This window comes from Myiozetetes cayanensis, unplaced genomic scaffold, assembly GCF_022539395.1.
Source record: "Myiozetetes cayanensis isolate MyiCay16 unplaced genomic scaffold, myiCay2020 scf29, whole genome shotgun sequence".
In the NCBI taxonomy this organism is placed as follows: Eukaryota; Metazoa; Chordata; class Aves; order Passeriformes; family Tyrannidae; genus Myiozetetes; species Myiozetetes cayanensis.
Window position 1 is genome coordinate 4,515,400 of NW_026087510.1, and position 19,009 is coordinate 4,534,408.

At 49.5% G+C, this 19,009-nt stretch overlaps 1 protein-coding gene across 5 annotated transcripts in view; it reads right to left on the reverse strand.

Moving 5' to 3' along the window:
- Window positions 1-19,009, reverse strand: part of GRIK4 (glutamate ionotropic receptor kainate type subunit 4) — a 159,354-nt gene that overhangs the window by 41,123 nt on the left and 99,222 nt on the right. For all 5 annotated transcript variants that reach the window (XR_007629874.1, XM_050323231.1, XM_050323232.1 and 2 more), the window contains 4 exons: window positions 14,237-14,334; window positions 12,163-12,328; window positions 8,741-8,919; window positions 6,096-6,149 (listed from right to left, as the gene is read on the reverse strand). Coding sequence is in view for 4 of the 5 variants with exons in the window: in XM_050323231.1 (XP_050179188.1) it covers window positions 6,096-6,149; window positions 8,741-8,919; window positions 12,163-12,328; window positions 14,237-14,334 (497 nt within the window). In the remaining variant the exon portion in view is untranslated. The remainder of the gene's footprint in view (window positions 1-6,095; window positions 6,150-8,740; window positions 8,920-12,162; window positions 12,329-14,236; window positions 14,335-19,009) is intronic.

Below are 19,009 nucleotides of genomic sequence, written 5' to 3' on the forward strand. Positions count from 1 at the left end.
AGCTCCTTCCAGCTGTATTGATTGAGCTGCTGATACTGCTCTGCATCCCATTTGTGTGAGCACAGCCTCGCTCCCCGACTCGATTCTTATCACATTTTTAATAACCCGGCTCACCCTGGAAGGAGGGAGACAGTGATCACTCCCTGCAGGATGGAAACCTGTCAGGGGCTCTTCTCATCACCAAGACCTTGCTTGTCCTCACCCCATCCCAAGCCCCTGGAAGGGACAGGATTTGCTCAATTCAACCTGTGCTAACGAGATGTCTCCCTCCCTCCTCTCTCTCCTGCTCACACACACATGTTTATCTTCCTCTCCTAATCACTGCAAGGACTCTATTGGATTTTTGGATCTGCTGATCAGCAGCCTCCAAAACACCCTCAGACACTGTCATAGCCCAGTGCTCAGCAGGGGAAATTCACTGCTGTAAACTCAGCAAGCTGCACTGCCCTCAGTGCTGGCCAAGGACCCGGCCCCTCTGACAGCACCAAAGGCTGATTTACACCAGGCACAGCCTTGCTGTGGGCCCAGGACACACTGTACTGTTCCTTCTTTGTGGGCTGGGAAGGAGAACACTGGGCCAAGGCTTCCATTTCCCTATTAAACCCTCACTCTGGCAAAACTTCCCTGTCGGGAGTATTTGGTGCTTAGAAAAGCTCTCACCCTCCCAGCACAGACTTCAGTGTCCATCCCGAGATTGCCTGGCAGGAGCCAAACCTCCAGCCAGTGCAAAGTCAGCACAGCTCTGGTGGCTTCCCTGCTGACATCACTGGGTGCCAATGTGCACCACTATTCACCATTTCGGGGTTAACCAGAGGAGATAAATCATCCCAGCTCAGGATCTTCGGGCAAAGAGACTCCAGGGAGTCTCTCCCCAGGTCGTGGGGGGCAGAACTGGTACACTTAGCCCAGAAAAGAAGCAGATGGTGCCATCCTGGTCCTATTTGTGCTCAAAAAAACAGGTGGATGTGGCACCTGAGGACACGATTTAGTGATGGACTTGGTGGTCGTGCCGGGTTCATGGTTGGAATTGATGCTCCTAAAATCCCAGACTGCTTGGAGATGATTTACAACAGCAAGAGTATGAAAAGGAAGATAAACATGCAAACAAACAATAGACACAAAAACCAAATAAATACTTTCCAAGGGGACTGGTACCTCCCACCCTTCCCCATAGCAGAGGCACCACCACCTGACCATCACAACCAGCTCCTTACTACCGCTGGGACACTGACCCTGCAATGGTCCCAGTGACCAAATTCTCCCCCATCATCACCAAACCTCCTCTGTTAGATGTGCAAAAATCACCTGCCTTTGCCTCTCTGGATCCTGCTGCCCTCAGAGCTGAGCTGCCAAGTCTGTTAATCATTCCAAAGCTCCAAGAACACATTTATTTATTTACTCAAGTGGACAATATTATGTTAAGTGCTTTATGGCTTTCTTGAAAGGCTCAATTTATTTATAAACTATTGACAGAGTCAATAAGTTTATAATGGGCCCCATGTAAAAATCAATTTCTCTGGAAGCAAAAAAAAAAAAAAAAAAAGTCGTCACAGCAACAGATTGTGGCCTTTTGAGGAGGTAAGTGGATGTGGTAGATCTACTCAAGGCAATGTTACTTGGCCATTTATGTAGTAAAAGGGAAACTGTGAGCTAAGGGACAATTTAGGAGAACTATCCATACATATATATATATATATATATATAAAATTTGATTGCTCTTACAAAGTTGACACATCACAAAAGCATCAGTGTGCCATGTGAGGATGGGTCTTTAACCTCCTCATGCAAGGAGAGCTATTAAGTTTTGGAGGCTGTTCTTCAAACGAGGGCACTTTAGGAAAATACATCCTTAGTGGGAAGCAATTGCTTACAACTTCTCTGCAGGGAGCCCGAGGTTTGGAGAGCAGCAAAGCCTCGGGGAGGAAAAGAGGTCAAGTGCTGATGTTGGGACCTGAAAAAAAACCAACACAGCTCTTGGAAAACGAGGGGTAGGAAGCCTGAAAGACAAACAGGCAGACAAGACAGCATGAGGGCAGAGGGAAAGAGAGAGCTTTGCTCTCACATCAGAGGGCCTGGGGTGCACCTGAGAGAATGATTTACTGAACAACTGGAAATCAAGCACGGGGGTGGACTCTGAACAGCACAAAAAGACTCAGACAAGGTGAGGCAGCACAGGCAGAGAAACCCAGGGAGGTGCAGTTATTGCTTTGTCTAAATGCTCCTCTCCTCATGCTAAACCAGGGTGAGGAGAAATTGCTCTGGCAGCCTTGCAAAAAAACCTGATTTGTTTGCCCTGCTACCACATGCCACTGAAAACATGGCTCATAAATCCAGGGCGTGATAGGGGCTCTACAGAATCGTTTGTATCAGCTGCTGGGGATCAGGAAGGCTGGCTGGGCTGCAAGGGAAGATTTGTCAAAGAGCAACAAGAGGAGTCTGCCTTCCTCACCTGGGCAAGGCAGAGTGAGGGTGCCCAGACCTGGGGCAGAACCAGATGCACAAAAAAAAGGTTATTTCACAAAAAAAAAAAAAAAAAAAATAAAGGTGGTTTCACAAAGCAGGACTAAAAAAACCTAAGCTCCACAGCCCTGGTCACACACTGATCTGTAGTTCAGTGCCCCCTCTGCTTTACTTGGCATCACCCCCTCCTTCCAAGGGATGTCACTGTGATGACAAACTGCCACTGAAACGTGTGACATTGTCTGGGGCATTTGGACATTCCTTTCCCCTCCAGCTCCAACGAGGCACCCAGAGCAACAATTCAGCTTTGAAACCCTCGTCTTATATGAAGACCTCTTTATAAATCACTAAACAAAGAAGAAACAACAGGAAACAAACAAACAAACGAACAAAAAATAACCAAACCCCAAACTGATTTATCTGGTCTGTGGGAATTGAACACAGCAGCTGTTTTATCAGCAACAGCACCTGCACACCATCTTGTCAGGGAACAAACTGCATCCAGTGAATAGCCTGCCTGACTTAAGGCACTAATAAAACTCCTCTATACCTTCCTTCTTACAGTAATAATTTTAATTGTTTCAATTATTTTCATCTAATCTCCTTGATAAATGTTTTGAAATATAAACCCAGCCTGAGGTCCATATGTTATTAAAAAAAAAATAAATGCAAACAGAGAGTGGGGGAAAAAAAAAAAAGAAAAAAAAAGACAAACCCAACAAGCTGCACAGAATTAACAAGCTGAAAGAATTAATTGTAGCATGGGATTTTGGAGGCATCAAACACCCCTCCTACTCTGTGCTGCTGATTTCAGGGATTTCCAGTGCTGGAAGGAACATTTTCTTCAGTGCACAGCAGGCCATTTGCAATGGTCTATTTAGGCACTGGTATTATTATTATTATTATTATTATTATTATTATTATTATTATTAAGCACACCATTACCCCCTTACATGGCCATAAGCTCTGTGGATATCCAGCCAACCTGAGCCCTGCCAGGGAGCAGGGAAGGGACAATGAGTTGTTCTGAGCCCAACTCAGCACCTCCTCAGTAAATTTCCTCCCAAAAGGGCAATTCCCAGAGCAAGAGAGTTCCTAACTTTGTGGAGACACCAAGAAAACACTTGGATCAGATGGATATTTTCTGCCAGGGGGTGGAGGACAGGAGGGGGCTCAGCTGCCACAGGGACCCCGTGTACAGATGATGGAAGTGGGGAAGCAAAATGCACCAGACCTGCTCTGCTTCCCTGAGTATCATTAGCAACTCCTGGAAAATTTGTGGAGCTTCTGCTGCTGACAGAAAGGGTCCCCTGAGCTGGCTGAAGGAGCCTGATAATGAATTTGCACGCAGTAAATTAGCCCGTGGATATTTTTCCACCGGGCTGCTCGCCTCGGCTCCCATGGAAATGCGTTGGGGGCCCAGGACTCCCTCCCCCTTTGCTCCTGCCATCTCCTGCCAAAAGGCTGGGAGAGCATTGCTGCCACTATCTGCAGCCATCAGGCTGGAGCAGAGGGGCCATCATCCCGAAATCTCTCCCCTGTGCCCCAGCACAGTGGGAGCCACAACAACTTCCCTCCATCTGAAGCTCCACAGAGAGCAGAGCTGAGACACCGCGAGCTGTCGGCTGGGATGTGCTTATTAAATAAAATTAATGCTAAAAGACAGAAACAGAATTCCCCTCTACTGCTGCAGGGCAGGTGTTTAATTCAGCATTTTATCCTATTTTCTCCTCTTTTTTTTTTTTTTTTTCTTTTTGCCTGAAATATTTTTTTTTACATCTCCAAGCAGCTCCAGTGCTACACAGACTGTCTATTCCCCTTCTGATGGTTCTCCCCCTCATTTGAAGCCATCTTTTTGTTGCTCCCCTTGACAGCAGTTCACTGTGATTTTATCTTTTCTATTAGGCAGTGATTGCAAAACCTCAGAGGGTTCATTAGGAGCTTGATAATCCCTCCAGATTTATGAGTCTAAATTGCTCACTCCCATCTCCAATCCCCATTTAAATATTACTAATTTCCTTAAGCATCTCTTCCATCTGCCCAGGTTTTGTCTGATGTCACCTTTATGCAACAGTCCCTGCCAAAACTCCAGTTAGTTCTGCTAAGGGCTAGTATTTTGGACAAAGTGGTAAAATAACCTGGGTAAACACACGAGTATCTTGTGAGAGTGAATGGCAACAGAACTCATTCCTTTCTCACCTGCCAGAGCTGAGTTACACGAGATGAATGGGTTTCAAAGACAAATTTCACCTCAAGCAAATGCTTAATCACACCCCTGCTCACAACTAGTGTGGGGGTGGAGGTGGGGAGCTTAATTTTAATAGTTCTTTCTGTTGTCTGTGAACAGGCTCCGCCGCGCTGGTGATGTGCAGACAGAAACCCCTCACTGTGTGCACAGTCCGTGCCTCGGGGAGCAGAAAGCACAGCTCCCAATCTCCATCACTGCCTGACCCCCTCAGGTACACCCCTTCCTTTTCCATTCCTGCCCAGGGCTGAGCCATCCCGTGGGGATGAACGGGATCAGTGAAGCTTTTTCTTGCTGGGCTGACGTGGAGCAAGGACCGCTGAGCAGGAATCAGAATCCTCCCAGTTCGGGCAGGAACCTGGTGGCTTTTTCTATATTCTCCCTATCCCCTCTTCCATTCTCTGCCCCAGTTGCTGCTCTCTTGGCTTTCCAACCCCTCCACTTCACTCCTTTCCCCCCTCCTCCTCTCCACTCCGGCTCTCCTGCCCACCCGTTTGGCTCCATCCCTTCCCGTCTGTCTCCCACCCAAACACAAAGCGTGATTCAGCTCTCGGCTTTCCTGGCACAGGCACACCCTGGCATAAATATTAATAGAAATTAGAGAATATGAGTATCATATGGGGCTGGGAGGCACCTCCACTCGACCCTCCAGCCCATCTCAGGTTGCCATCAGCCCCACACCAGCACTAATAGGCAGGTATTTGGCCTCCTGGTAGCACTTCCCTCACACCACGTGGCAACTGCTGCAGCAGGAGAAGTTCCTCTGCTGTTTATTTTGGGTTTCCCCCTGCTGCTGCCTAAGCCCATTACTCCTTGTTTAGCACAGTGCTCTGGGGTTTAACCACACCATCCCCCCCGTTAATGTTATTAGGAGCTATAAAACCAAACCACCAGGGGCCCAGGCTGGAGATACACCCTGCCCTGCCTCCTGACTTTTATGGGCTCAGCATTCCTTTGTCCTACAGAGCAGCTCTCAGGGACTCAGCAGGGAAGCACCGTGAGTGCTGTGATGCCCTCTGGATACCCACCCCAGTGCAGCCTGGACTTCTGCCAGCATGGGGAATGCAGTCAGGGAGGGGTGACACTTCTGAATCAGGAACAACCCATCTGCTGGAGCTCCCCAGAGACCTGCACATCTCGCTGCACCACAGTCACAGAGTCTGCAAATCCCGCCTTGGGATGCTGCACCGCATCAATCAGCTCTCACCTCCCAGGGACCAGGGCAAGCCTCCCCCTGACTGATGCTCAGCTTTGCAGGGGGACTGCCCTCCTTGCCTGCCCTTCCCTCTGCATGCCAAGCACGTGGCTCCTCCCGTGGGGTCAGGGGGATCAGCTCCCACTGACGTGACTCCGCACGCACGCCGGGGAGAAGCTGCGAGCAACGTCTTACCAGATTAGTGAAGATATAGGTGTAATAGGCAGACGCCATTCCCAGCTCAGCTGCCTGTGAAGGAGAGGAAAGGAGATTAAACCAGAGCCTGACAATCTTCAATCTCCACTCCAGCAAGGCCCAGCCTGGGCCACGTTTGCTTTTCCATCCTTATCGCGCCGTGCGGGCGCCGCTGCCTTCCCGCAGCAACACGACCTGGCCTGGGGAATTAAAGGCTGGGGAAGCAATCTTGGCAGCAGGGCTGAGCCTACCTGAGGCTCCAGGCTTGTCTCTTCCCCCACAGATGCAGAGAACAAGGCAGGAAAAGCTCTTTGGGGTTGCAGGAAGAGGACAGTCGAGCCACTGGGGGTTTTCCCATTTTGGGCTCCAGCCCCACAAAATTGTGAGTGCAAATGAAACTCAATAACTTAGCCTGTTCTCCAGAATTTAGAAAAGGTTGTGATGGCCACAGAAATAGAAGAAAAGAGGGTAAAAAGATATAAGGATGCAGAGAGGACACAGATGTTTCCATGGGGATGATCTCTTCTAGAGATCACAGACCAGATCACTCAAGGCCTTTTCCAAAATCCTCACTAAACAAGTGAGTTAGTTGTGGGAACAGATGCTCAGGAAAGTGAGGCATTAATCTGCAGATCCTCCTGGAAGCCTGTGTTTCACTGCCAAGCACAGCTGGTCCCAAATCATGCTTCAGGACCTTGGCAAAGAGGTTTTCCCATCACTCCAAACCAGACAAAGGAGCAGGAAACAAGGAGGGAAGGGCCAAAGGCAGCACCTCCTGATTTCACTCCCTTTCAAAACCCCCTAGAAGCTGAAGGATGGTGACCAGAGAAAGCAAAAGATACCAAGAAGGGATGGCTTAGATTGCACCTCTCCCTATTCCTGCCTGTCCTTTACCCCCTTCCTGTGCAAACCTGAGGCCACCACCACTGCTGGTGGCTCAGGTCTGGCTGTGCCCAGCCCTTTGGCTGCACAGTGTCACCCCTGTCCCTGGCACAGGTGGCAAAACAAGCACAGCGAAGTCACTGTGATGAAAAGAGCACCCTGGCTCTGGAGGAGGCTCCTGACAGCTGCCTTGTTTTTAAACCCTCCCCACACTAAAAACTGGCATCAGTTTCCCTCCCTCTCCCCTCGCTGGGGGCCAGTGCTGATGTCAGCTCTCCCTCTGACCCGCTTTGAAGCCATTGTGTCTGATCTGAAGGGCAGAAAATCAAAGGGAGCAGCAAAGCAGCTCCCGGGAGCGTCGCTCCCATCCCGCCGGCAGGCGGGAGCTGGGACAGGCTGGGAACCCAGGGAGCAGCCACGTGTCCCCAGCCCATCTGTGGAGGGCAAGAGATGAGAAACTGTAATTTCTCTCGCTGTTGTGGCAGGCCAGGACTGGTCTCCTCAGACAGAGCTGACATTTTCAAACAAACATAGCATTTTTCTTGCTGTTGGAGACCTGTGAGGGGGACGAGGCTGTACCTGCTCGATCACCACCCACCTCGCTCCGTATCTGCTTCCAACTCTGTAAGAAAAAGACTTTCCCAGCCTCCCAAGGTGCAAGAAGTTGACAGATCACAAGCTCATTATTTGTTACCTTCCATTCCAACAGTCCTCTGGCTGGGAAGGCTGAATTAGTTTTTACAGAAAAAAAAAAAAAAATCGTGGGAATCACTGACATCTTTATCAGTGGTGGCAGAAGGAGCTGGGCAGGGAGACTGTGTGTGCCTGGAGGGAGCTGCTGTGTGCCTGTGGGAAGTCACTATAGCAACAGAGGAGGGGGACAGCCCTCAGCAGCCAGGCAGCAACAGGGACCTGGGGGGGGAGACAAAGGGAAAAAAAAATCATGCCAAAAAAAAAAAATCCCTGCGCAGAAAGACCCAAAAAATTTCCCCAAACTGTCTATTAAAAATGAAAAACGACACGCAGTGGAATAAAAAAATCTTTGGGGAGGTGGGGAATAATAAAAACATCCCTTCTGGCTGTCAGCAAGGATAAATCTGACACAGTCAAGGCCCCTGGATGACTAACTCCGTGACAAAGCAGCCAGGACACTGCGTGGAGCGGCTGCACCAACAGCCAAGGGGATCCCACGGCTTGGATCCTGCCTCCACTCAGGAACATGCTTCTTGTACCTCCCAGGATGCGGGAAATTCTCCCCAACTTCAGACTCCATCTGGAGCCACTGCTCAGTTTTGAGGCAGGCTATCAAAACAAGCTCTAAAAACCACACAGCGAGAGACCATTTAAAAATAAACACGGTTAAAAATAAAATCGCGGTTAATAAGACAATTAAAAAAAAAAGGCAGCAAAAAGTTAGAAACGTAATGGGAGGGGGAAAAAATGAGACACCAGAGCACTGATGGACTAATTTCAGAGGGCTGAGCTGTTTGATGGCAACAGGAGCCACCAGCACACGCCACTTGGAGAGAGCAAACACATCGGCTCAGAGCAATTAAAGCACCACTTCCACAGATAAAGAGTCCTGGAAAGAGAGAGCAAATTACTGTCCCCATAAACTCCATCACAGTGGCAATTCCCCTCTCAGCAGAGCCCATTTCCAGGGATTTTCCCATTCCATTACTGTGCAACACAACACGTGGGACCTGGCTCGGGGTGGGGGGGAGCAGCAGCACCCAGAGCTGGGACAGGGAAGGGACACTCACCTTCTGCAGGATGGTGTGGGACATGGAAGCGTTGGCATGGACAATGATTGTGGCTGTCTTGTCATCCCTGATCTCCTTCAGGAGAGGGGTGGGATCCCGGCTGTCATCCAGCATCCGCACCGAGAGGGTGTCCTTGGAAATGAGGAACTGCCGGAGCAACTTCTCCAGGTTCAAAAGGCCTTCAGATGAAAGGGAGAAAAGCCTTTAAACGTTGTGCTTGGCTCAGAGAGCTCTTCTCCCATGGCCCACAGCCATTCCCAGCAGGATGCAGTCCTGCAGTTCTGGGTCTGTGCAAAGGCAAGGATTTGGGACTCGCTGAAATAGTGGCCCCAAAGTCCTCTTGAGAACAAATAAGAAGATTGTTGACGCAAATTTTCTCAGGACCCCAGAGCACCTCTTCATTATCTCCCTGTACGTGGGATTGTTCTGGTTATTGGAAGATTATTCCTCCTCCTCCTCAACCATTTCCAGCTCCCAGACAGAGCACCCTGCAAGGCACAGCTGGATACACCTGGGAGAGGTTGGAGCACTCTGCTGGGAAGCTGCTGTCTCCCAAGGGGATGGAAAGCTGGATGAGATCAGCCATGGGAAGGGGGCACAGAAAAGGACCACCTGGCCTGCAGGACTGGGCTCTCTTTTCAGGTGGAAGCTGGAGACACAAAGCATTAGTGAACACCCCCCTGGATGAGTCCTGACTTCCCTGGGCTTGTTCTCTACCGCCTTTTGGGCACTTCTGACTGAATTTTCCCCCTGCAGCCGGGTCACTGCAAGGGTTCCTTCCAATCCAGCTGCCTTCAAGTCTAATAAGATGTCAAAGCTCCTGCTGCAGCTTTTCTTACTCAAGACAGCATATTTGATAGAGCTTGTCTCTTCCACCCAGCTGCTGAGTTTCATCAAGAAATAACCTCCTGTCAAGTTTGATTGACCAGAGGGACCACCAGATGCAATCACAGACAGCAGGCACAGCCACACATCCCAGCCCTACAGAAATCCATAAAGGAGGAGAGGGAACTGAAGTGAAGGAAGCTGAGAAAGAACAGGGCTATCAGCAGCATCACATCCCAGCTGGCAGAGAGAGCAAACCCATCCTCAAGACAGGGCTCTGCTCTTAACCTCCCTTCCTTCTGAGTGCACAAACCCACCCGTTCACCAGCAGGTCAAGGGCCAGGGAAGTGGCACAGGAGGATGTGATCAGTGGTAGAGCTCTGCTTCCAAGGACTCCCAGCGCTTCACAAAGGCAACAAAGCAGTGAAGCAAAAGGCACACATCCAAGATGAGGAGACTCATTCACAGGGAGGCTTTCTCAGCACGCTGAGTTTGCTCTGAGCTCCTCACAATGCTTTTCTCTGGGTGCAGGTAGGAACCCAGCAAAGGACTAAAAGATCAGCCAGGAACTTCTCTGGGTCACACCAGCTTCTTTTTCTCTCTCACTGGCCAGCAAACTCACTCTGCATGAAGGGCACGTGGAGCAGACCTCACCTGAATCCTTTTTGTGTGTGTGTGCTGGCCCACACGAACAGCAAATTTTACTTTAGCCCTCCTTCAATTCTATCCACCAAACTGAGTCACACCATCTCATTCTATTCACCGTGGCACTACACATGGGCTGGCCTAAATTCGTTGACTTTGAGGGTCATTTTCTCCTTCTGCCAAGGCAAACTGCACACTCAGTGCCCAGAAGAAGGATGTGACATCCCAAGGATGTGACTCCCTGCAGTGACAGCACGAGCGTGACAGGGGAGGACCCAGGAGCCCCATCACACACGGCCTTGCACTTAAAACCAAAACAGCTACAACTTCTCCCTCCTGGGACCCAAACAAAAATCATCCCTCAAAACAGCATTTCCTCACTGATGAGCACACACAGCTCATAGGCTCCCCTTAGCTGCCCCAAGGGAACCTCCCAAAAGCCTGAAATGCCTCGGGTTAGTTGTTTAAGGACTGTGCTCAGGAGCAGTGCATGTCCTAAGGGAAAATGAGGGTTTGTGCTCCTACATGAAGTTTGATTATGTGCTTCAAGCCCAGCTCCCATCAGGCCCTTCCTGAGCACAAAAGAGCAGGAGCCACAAAAGGCACCCATCCCACTGCTTCCCGGGCCTGGGAAGGATTCAGGTTCTGCAGCACATCCTGAATATTGAGTTATCCAGTAGTAAAACAAATTGGATTGCTTCAAGTAAAAGGGTGTTATTGGTTTTGATCCAGTTAAATGAAGAATCCTGTTAATCATATTAATACCAACAGGAGGCACCTGCATGTTTTGGCACAGAGCTGGGGAGGAGGGCAGGGGTGGATGTGTGCTCTGTGCCTGGCAGCAGTGTGGGGGGACAGGGCTCTGAGCCTCCTGCACGGCAGGTGAGAAAACCTAATTATCTTTCCTTTCCCCTTCTGCTTAAGGTTAAGGTAGACAATGAAAAATTCCAGCCCTGGAAGTAATGCAGGAGAGCATTTGCATGATTTTAATTGCATCATTTTGAGTCAGGTCCCTTCCCAGGGTAAATCTGAGCACGTTTACAGAAGGTAATTTACTGACTTTACATCAGCTCAGTATCTGCTCTCCTCAGGGCACGTGAGGCAGAAAGGAAAGGCAGAGACACTCCTGTTGCTCCTGTCCCTGTGCAGGAGTTACCACAGCAATGCATTACTGGCACAGCTGGTGGTGTGAAGTTTGCCTAGGGCTGGCTGGGAATGGTGCTGCCTTTCCCTCACACCTTGGCCCAGTCAGAGAACAGGATCCCCAGAGCTCTCCCCGGTGCCTTTCCAAAGCCCCCCTTCCAGGCTGGTTTGTGTGCTAAACTCCAGTGCTGATGAACAGGGTAATCAAAGCAGAACTGCAGGGGCTGCTACACAGCATCTCCATCCTGCCCAGTGACCTCCAACAGCACAGGACCCACTCGAGGAGCTCTGCAGAGGTGACCACAGTCCTGCTGAGGTGACAGCTCCAGCATCCAGATGCACCACGAGCAGCAGATTTAGGGCTGCAGAGCCCAAGAGAGTGTGCAGTGTATTGTCTATTAATCAAACCCCGCTTTTAGGCCACGAGCTGCACGTGGGTTTGGGAAAGACATATTTCAAAAAGCTTCACTTGCCTAAAATAATCTCCAGAAACAAGCCTAAGCCTTTTTTTCAAAAAAATTTCAAAACCCCATCTGTGGAAGCAAAACACTCTTCAGATTGTCAAACAGAAGGCAGGCGAGTCTCTTCCCATCCCCTTTCCTCCTCTCACAAACATCTCCCTGGGGGCAACAGTGTGGAGAACCTGCCCTGGAGGGGGGAAAAGGATGTGCCTGCATGAGAGGTGGAGATCTGGGATGCAACAGGGAGGTCCCACACGCTGCTGGTGGGACCTTCTCCAGCGAGCACCAAACACGGAGGGGGAGGTGGAACAGGGGGGGCAGCCCAAGCCAGGCTGGCAAAGGACTCACATTCAGCTTTGGCACAGATGAGGCAGGCAGTGGTGCAGTTAAAGAAGTTCAGGATCCCCGCCACGGCCACGCTGATGTCGGTGTTGCTGGGGTGGAGGTTGAGGGTGGTGAAGCGCTGGAGCTGCAGCTTCAGGAACTCCTCGGGTGCCACTTTGAAGTGAGGAACCTGAGCGGGGAGGGGAGAGGAAAGAAAACATAATTAAAGAGGGAAGAGAAATACAAACAAGTAAATCTGCGGTAAAGGGCCTTTGGTGTGAAATGCACAGCAGGCAGGGAGTGAAACATCCCAATAAAACTGAATAAGCATCGCTGGAGTCAAAGAGAGGAGGGTGGGATTCGTGCAGCAGCAGAGGAAAATAATTATCACAGCAACGAGGAGCCACGGGAAGAAGTGGATGAGGAAAAGTCTTGCTGAGCCACTCAGAGAAAGGCAACAGGGTCTGTGATTACAGCCCAGGAAACCTTCCGGATGAGTTCAGCCTAATTAGCTGGGGCACTAATTGTAGCCAGGCCCACAGCTCGTGGCGTGGGCTGGCTGGGTAAACAGGGAGGAGGCTCTGCAGGGACACACCGGGATGCAGGCACTGGGAGCCCCCAGCCCTTTGCTGGGTGCTGCAGATCCACCTCTGCCCGCTGAAGTGATGTGTCATCAGGCAATTAGAGGAGATGAAGGGCAGAACAGGATGACCCCGTGCTGGCAGGGCTCGGGAGAGGGGGCAACAGATGCAGCAGCCAGAAGGTTTGGGCATTTTTGATCAGCAGAGAGGCCACACCACGGGCAAGCTCCAAGGGACTGGAACCAGCAGCCCAGATAATGCTGCATTTGTCATTAACACAGCAGAGCAGGGGGGAGGGAGTGGGATGCTGCTGCCCCCAGGAATTTGGGGAGGGGGCTGCAGACCTTGCAGATTCCTGCAGAGGGGATGGGTGGGCAGACAGACAGATCAAGCTCAGGCACTGAGGGTTCACCCAAATAAGGAGAGGGAATATTGTTTTCCTTTTGCTGAGTGAATTATTTGCAAGAAATAGGAGTCAGAGAAAGGGAAACATCTGCTAAGGCTTCGTTAGCAGAGTGTCAAGTCGACTTTTCCTTCATTATTAGCCCTTCCTGAAGCTATCAGCCTATGCCTCCCACCTCTCTCCTCTTGGGAAAGCCTATTAGCAGCTTGTGATGGTTGTTTTATTGACAGCATAAGCTGTTTGCTTAGCAAAAGGAAAGTTAAAAGAGTAATAAGCTGCTATCTGCCTTGATTTGAGTCTGCAGCCCTCATCCCGGGCTGTGTTAGCAGGGAGACAGGCTGGGAGGGAAAGGTGAATTGCTGAAACCAGAGCAGTCAGGGCAGCATCCTGATCGCTCCTGGGAGCCAGGATGAGCCTGAGATTTGCAGATTCCAGAGAAAAGGAAATGCAGACAGATCCCAGCTCTGCAAACACTGGCAGTGTGTTACTGCAGAGCTGCCTTGCCTGGGATGGAGCACAGGTCCAGGACGTTTGACAGAAGAAAGCACTACAAAATACCCCCAGGAGACCCATCCTGCTGCAGCCCAGTGCATTAGGTCTGAAAGATCCATCCCCTCATCACTTCTGATTCTCCGGGAACAAGGAAGAGCACTCATTTGTTAATGCAAATTATTTACAGTGCTTAAGCCTCCCCTCCTCGGGGGCTGGGCTCCAGAGAGAGCCCACTAAATGGCTGAGAGATGTTATCTGGCTTTAAAGGGATGAACTGTGAGAGGAGAACTCAATTTCTTTTCCCCTGGGCAGAGCCAGATCAGAGTAAGGTGGTTCAAGGCTTGGGAAATATTAAATCAAGCACCTAGTCCCGACACAGATTAAAAGGGTTTGCATTGATGGAACAGCAGTAAACTGTTGGAAAAAAAAAATAAAAGAAATAAAGCTTTCCAAGTTTGTGCAAGAAGTTGTGTCACACCAGGAGCTCTGGCTGGGATTTGGAGGAAGGAGCAGGGCTCCCACATTCCCTCCCAGCCTTGGGCATCCCCCCAGGCACGAGGGCACGGGGCCAAGTCAGTTTGAGGGCATAAACTCACTCCAGAAAGGAACTTTTTCCACTTACCTCCTTCTCCCCACAGATATTGCTGATAATAGAGCTCGAGGCTGGGCTTGAGGAAGGTCCCAGGACTCCAACCACTCCTTTGGGGAGAATCTGGCACACTGTGGGCACCAGAGAGAGGGAACAGGCATTAGACTTCATCCTCAACTGCTTACAGTACCTGCTGCACTGAGAACATCCCATTCCATCATCTCCTTCACACAACAAACCATTTACATCCCCCAAACCCCTCCATTCCCTCTGAAGCATTGTCACCCTGCCTGTGACACTCTCCCTTGTCCCCCAGCCTTTTAAAATCCCACCTAAACCCTCCCCAAAGCCCCAGCATCCTCATCTCTGACTCAGAAGTGGGGGCTCTCGCTTTTAACACCCCTTTGTGCCCCCAGGATAAAACATGGACTAAAGTATATGAAGATGCTCAACACAGCAGTGACCTGGCTTGAAAGCATCATCCAGCAGCAAACAAACTCATCTGACTTTCTCCCTTCATCCTCTGCAGAGCTCAGTGGTAATAATAAGGATTGTATTACTGGTTTTCATTTGTTTGGGGTTGTGTTTTTTTGGTTTTGTTTTTTTTTTCTTATTTGTAGTTAATCTTCTGGCTCCTTGCCACCGAGGTTAGCAGAGCAATAAAGAAACCCCTGACAAACCGAGGAAGTTAAATCTCTCCCCTCAAGCTTCCCTGGGTTAAAATGCGACCTTTTGTCCTTTCCATTCACAGCACAAATTTAGCTGAATTGCACTCCGAGGAGGAGCCCAGCTGGTGTCACCTCCCTGCTGCCATCCCCATCAACCAGAAATGCTCCTCCAGAGCAGCTGGTGCAGGCAAAGCCTGAACAGAAGGCGAGAGCCCCTCGTGCCTCAATTCCTGAGCTCTCACAGGCTCATGTGAACATGTGCTGGCCACGGCTCCTTCTGCAATGCCAGACCTGCCTCAGCATCCCCACACGCTCAGCTCCTTCCTCCTCAGCCACACAAAGCCACCTTTGCTCCACTGGAGCCTTCCTGAAGGGATAGGAGGTGGAAGAGGGGAAAGCAGGCAGCGAAACTTCTTGTCAGTTCTGGCTCCCGATGTTTTCACGTGGAAAAATTAGACAAAAGTGGGAAATGAGAGCCCACACTGTGCTTGGGGTGGAGGGTAGAGTTTGGAAAGTGAACTCCTACGGCCTGATTTCAGCTAACCAAGGTTGCCCAGAGGAGCTGTGGCTGCCCCATCCCTGGAAGTGTCCAAGGTCGGGTTGGATGGAGCCCTGAACAACCTGGGCTAGTGGAAGGTGTCCCTGCCCATGGCAGGGGTGGAACAAGAATAAGCTTTAAGGTTCCTTCCAAGCCAAACCACTCTGTGAATTCTGTGATCTCTGCCCTTAAACTTCACAAGCCTCCAAAGCCTCATGACTGGAATATGAGGCCAAAATCTGATTTAGTTTTTTTTTCACTTTGGGGAATTGGTTTTACCTCTCTTTTGAAGGCAGAACTCCACATCCTCCCCCCAGTCCCTGTCCATGCTGATTGCTCTGACTTCTCACAGAAAGTGCTGATGGAATGCAAACATCTCCTCTTGGGTTTTCCTCCCTTCTGTGCTCTCTCACCCTCCAACAGCTCAATCTCCTACAGAGCCAGTGGTATTTTTTCCGTGGCATCTTCAAAAGGAATCCAGTGCTTGCTTTTCCTCTGTGCTTAAAAATTTACAGGCACTTACACCTCTTCAAGAAGGTGCTTTTAAATAAGAGCACCAGCGATTTGAAAACCCTGCCTGCTGTCTCAGCAGCCCTCATCAACAAACCCTTCAGAGCTCTGCAGCTCATCATCCAGGAGGAAGGAGCTGTTCCAAGTCCCCTCCTTTATCCATGGAGGTCATAAAAGGCAAAATTCCCGGGGAAAATGTTTCTTGTGCACAGAGGGGAAAGTTTGGTGAGCGCTTTCCTTCCCATCCCCGGCATGGAGAACAAAAAGTGGGTTAAGTAGTCATGGCAACAGAGTTGCAACAACTGTCAGAAGAAAAAGACCTGGTTTATCACTACCGGGGGGGAAACATCCACTAAAATTAAGGAAAATGAATGGAAACAAAGTGGAGGTGCCCGAGGCAAAGGTTCTGACCACGTTTGGAAAGCTTCCCCTGTAATCCAAGCTCATTTCCTACTTCAGAACGTTTCCTGATGCTGTTTGTCCCCACAGGGGGGAAAGGCTCAGCCTTGCTGCTGCCACGGGCACTGCAGGTTCAGAAGAGGGTTGTAGAAATGTAGGTCTTGTATCAAAACCTCATCCCTGATAATCACAGAGACTGCAACCACAGACAGTGGCACGTTATAGGATATTGCCCCTCAAACCCCCTCATCCTTCCCCACCCTGCTGTGCAGGGCACATTTTTGGTTGCTGTTGGCTTCTGCTGAAGTTTGTGTCCAATTCTTCTGTTGCCCAGAATTCAGGACCTCGGGAAATACTGGGCATTGAAAAGGCACCACATTAAGAACCTCTTTAATCCTGAGATGGGATGTGGGTTCCTCTGATGGTCCCTGATCAGGTGTGTGTTCAGTGGGCATGAACAGTGATCCTCCTGCTGTAGCAGCAGGGCTGTGCTGCCACAGAAGCAAGAAAGGGCTGTGTTTAATTGTTTCCAGGAGTGTATTTAGGAATTAAGGACAAATCTGGACACTCAGGAAAACAACAAGGCATTTTTTAAAGGAAGGTGGAAACACGTGCTTGTTTTTTGGACGTGGAAAAGCAAGACAACAAGTGAGTAATTCTGACTTTGTGCATCCCCTCAGACGTGGTCAGAGAGTGCCTTTCCCCTCCTGGCATCCCAAACATTTCCCTGCTCAAAGCAGGGCTGAGAGCTCTCCAGGGAGCGCATCCACCCACGGGGCAGGACACAGCATCCCCTTCCCTGCACACAGACACCTGACCCCAGGGTTTCACACTGCATGCAAGGAAGATTCCTGGCTCTAATTGAGAATAAATGAGCAGGGAAGGTTTGCAATTACCTCAGCATTTCCATGATTGCAAAACACAGCAGAGGATGTGGAGTGGCAGGGACTGGGGTCAGGATGGGATTCTCAGGCAGGGAACACCAAGTGCATAAATAAACAACTGGTGTTCCAGAGGGTTCATCCTGCACTCCCAGACTGCTCCCTGCAGCATCCTTTGAGCTTTCTAAAAGGATCCCACAACCAGAGAAGCCCAGAGAGAAGCTGTGGCTGCCCCTGGAAGTGCTCAAGGCCAGGTTGGAACAACGGGATCTAGTGGAAGGTGTCCCTGCCCAGGTCCTTTTCCATCCCAAACCATTCTGTGATTCCATGAGAACCAAAGCAGGCTGAAAACATGAAATCCCACAAAAAATGGTGGGACAGGTAAGAGCACGTTTGAGCCAATGCCACTGAAAGGCCATAGCAGGCACTTTGAAATCCTGGTGTGAATAAATAAAAATGTAAAACCCTCCAGCTGCTGACCTGCCCCAGGATGTTTGGATTCACAACAAAGAGATGCTTAAAAGGCTGAGGAGGCCATAGGGGACAGGGGGACAAGTAGAAGATCAGTCCCTCACTGGACATCAAAAGGAATGAGGTGGTTTAGATAAAGACACGATTAAACAAGTCGTTTTGGATCCCCATGAAAGGAGCTGAAACATCAAACACAAAGAGAGAACAGGTTTTCCTTGTAACAGCAAAAAAAAGAAAAAAAAGGAAAAAAAAGCTCTGCCCATAACCTTTCACTGCAAACTCCTTGCAAACACAGATGTTTCACACAGGAGCACTCAATGTTTGCCTCCATTCATATCTACAGCTGAAATAGAGACCAGGCATGAATGTGATTAACTGATTCATATTTCACCTGCTGAAGCAATTGTGATTTTTGGGGCCCTCTTAACATGAGCCAGCCAGAAGGAAAAAAGGAAAGAAAAACAGCTCAACATTAAAATGAGAGCTAACTGCCCAAAATTCTTCCTTCTCTCGAAGCACTAATTGTACATGGAATAACACTGATGGGGTGTAATTCCTAAATCAGAGCTGTGATATTTAACAGCGCTTCAAAGGGTGTGAAATGTGAGAACAGTATTAAACAGCTGTATAACAGCTTTGCAGTCATAGGTTAAAGCATCCAAACAGTTTTTATTAATATTATGTGTCATAACAAACATCAGCGCTGTATTAAAGCATTTGAAAGGCATGAAAGCCCTTGAAATTTAAGTCAGAGGATCTGATTCTCCTCCACTACCAGTATAAATCAAGAATAACTTCAGTGACATTAATAGCAGAGCCATGCAGAATCCAGATTTTTTTTTTTCCTTTTCAGAGAAATGCTTCCAGACATTTTTCCCTCTGAAGAAAAGGCAAATAACATACTGCAAAATTCACCAAAATCAAGCCAAGCTTGCTCCAATTCCTAATTTTTACATTCTGGAAGCCCAGGTAAAGAAAACGAAGAAAATCACCCCGAGATGCAAACTGGAAATGGGAGGTGGCCTCTTCCTCACACACCCTGTTCCCACATTCTCCCCAAACACATCATTTACCCCCAGTTCAACCACAGGAACACGCTGCTCCATGCAGGAGATTTATGAGGGGGGAACAGGGATGGAACTCAAAAGGCCACTGGGTCCTTCAAAGGATGCCAAATGAGGGCAAAGCAGGATATGCCCAATCCTGGGCAGATGGGAAAGACCAGGGAAATAGAAGAGAGATGAGGGATCCAAAACAGCGGAGAATTGCTGTTTCAAACAGCCCCTGCGCTGCTGCCTGTGATGATTTTAATCTGCGCTGCCTCACGGGTGACAGGCTC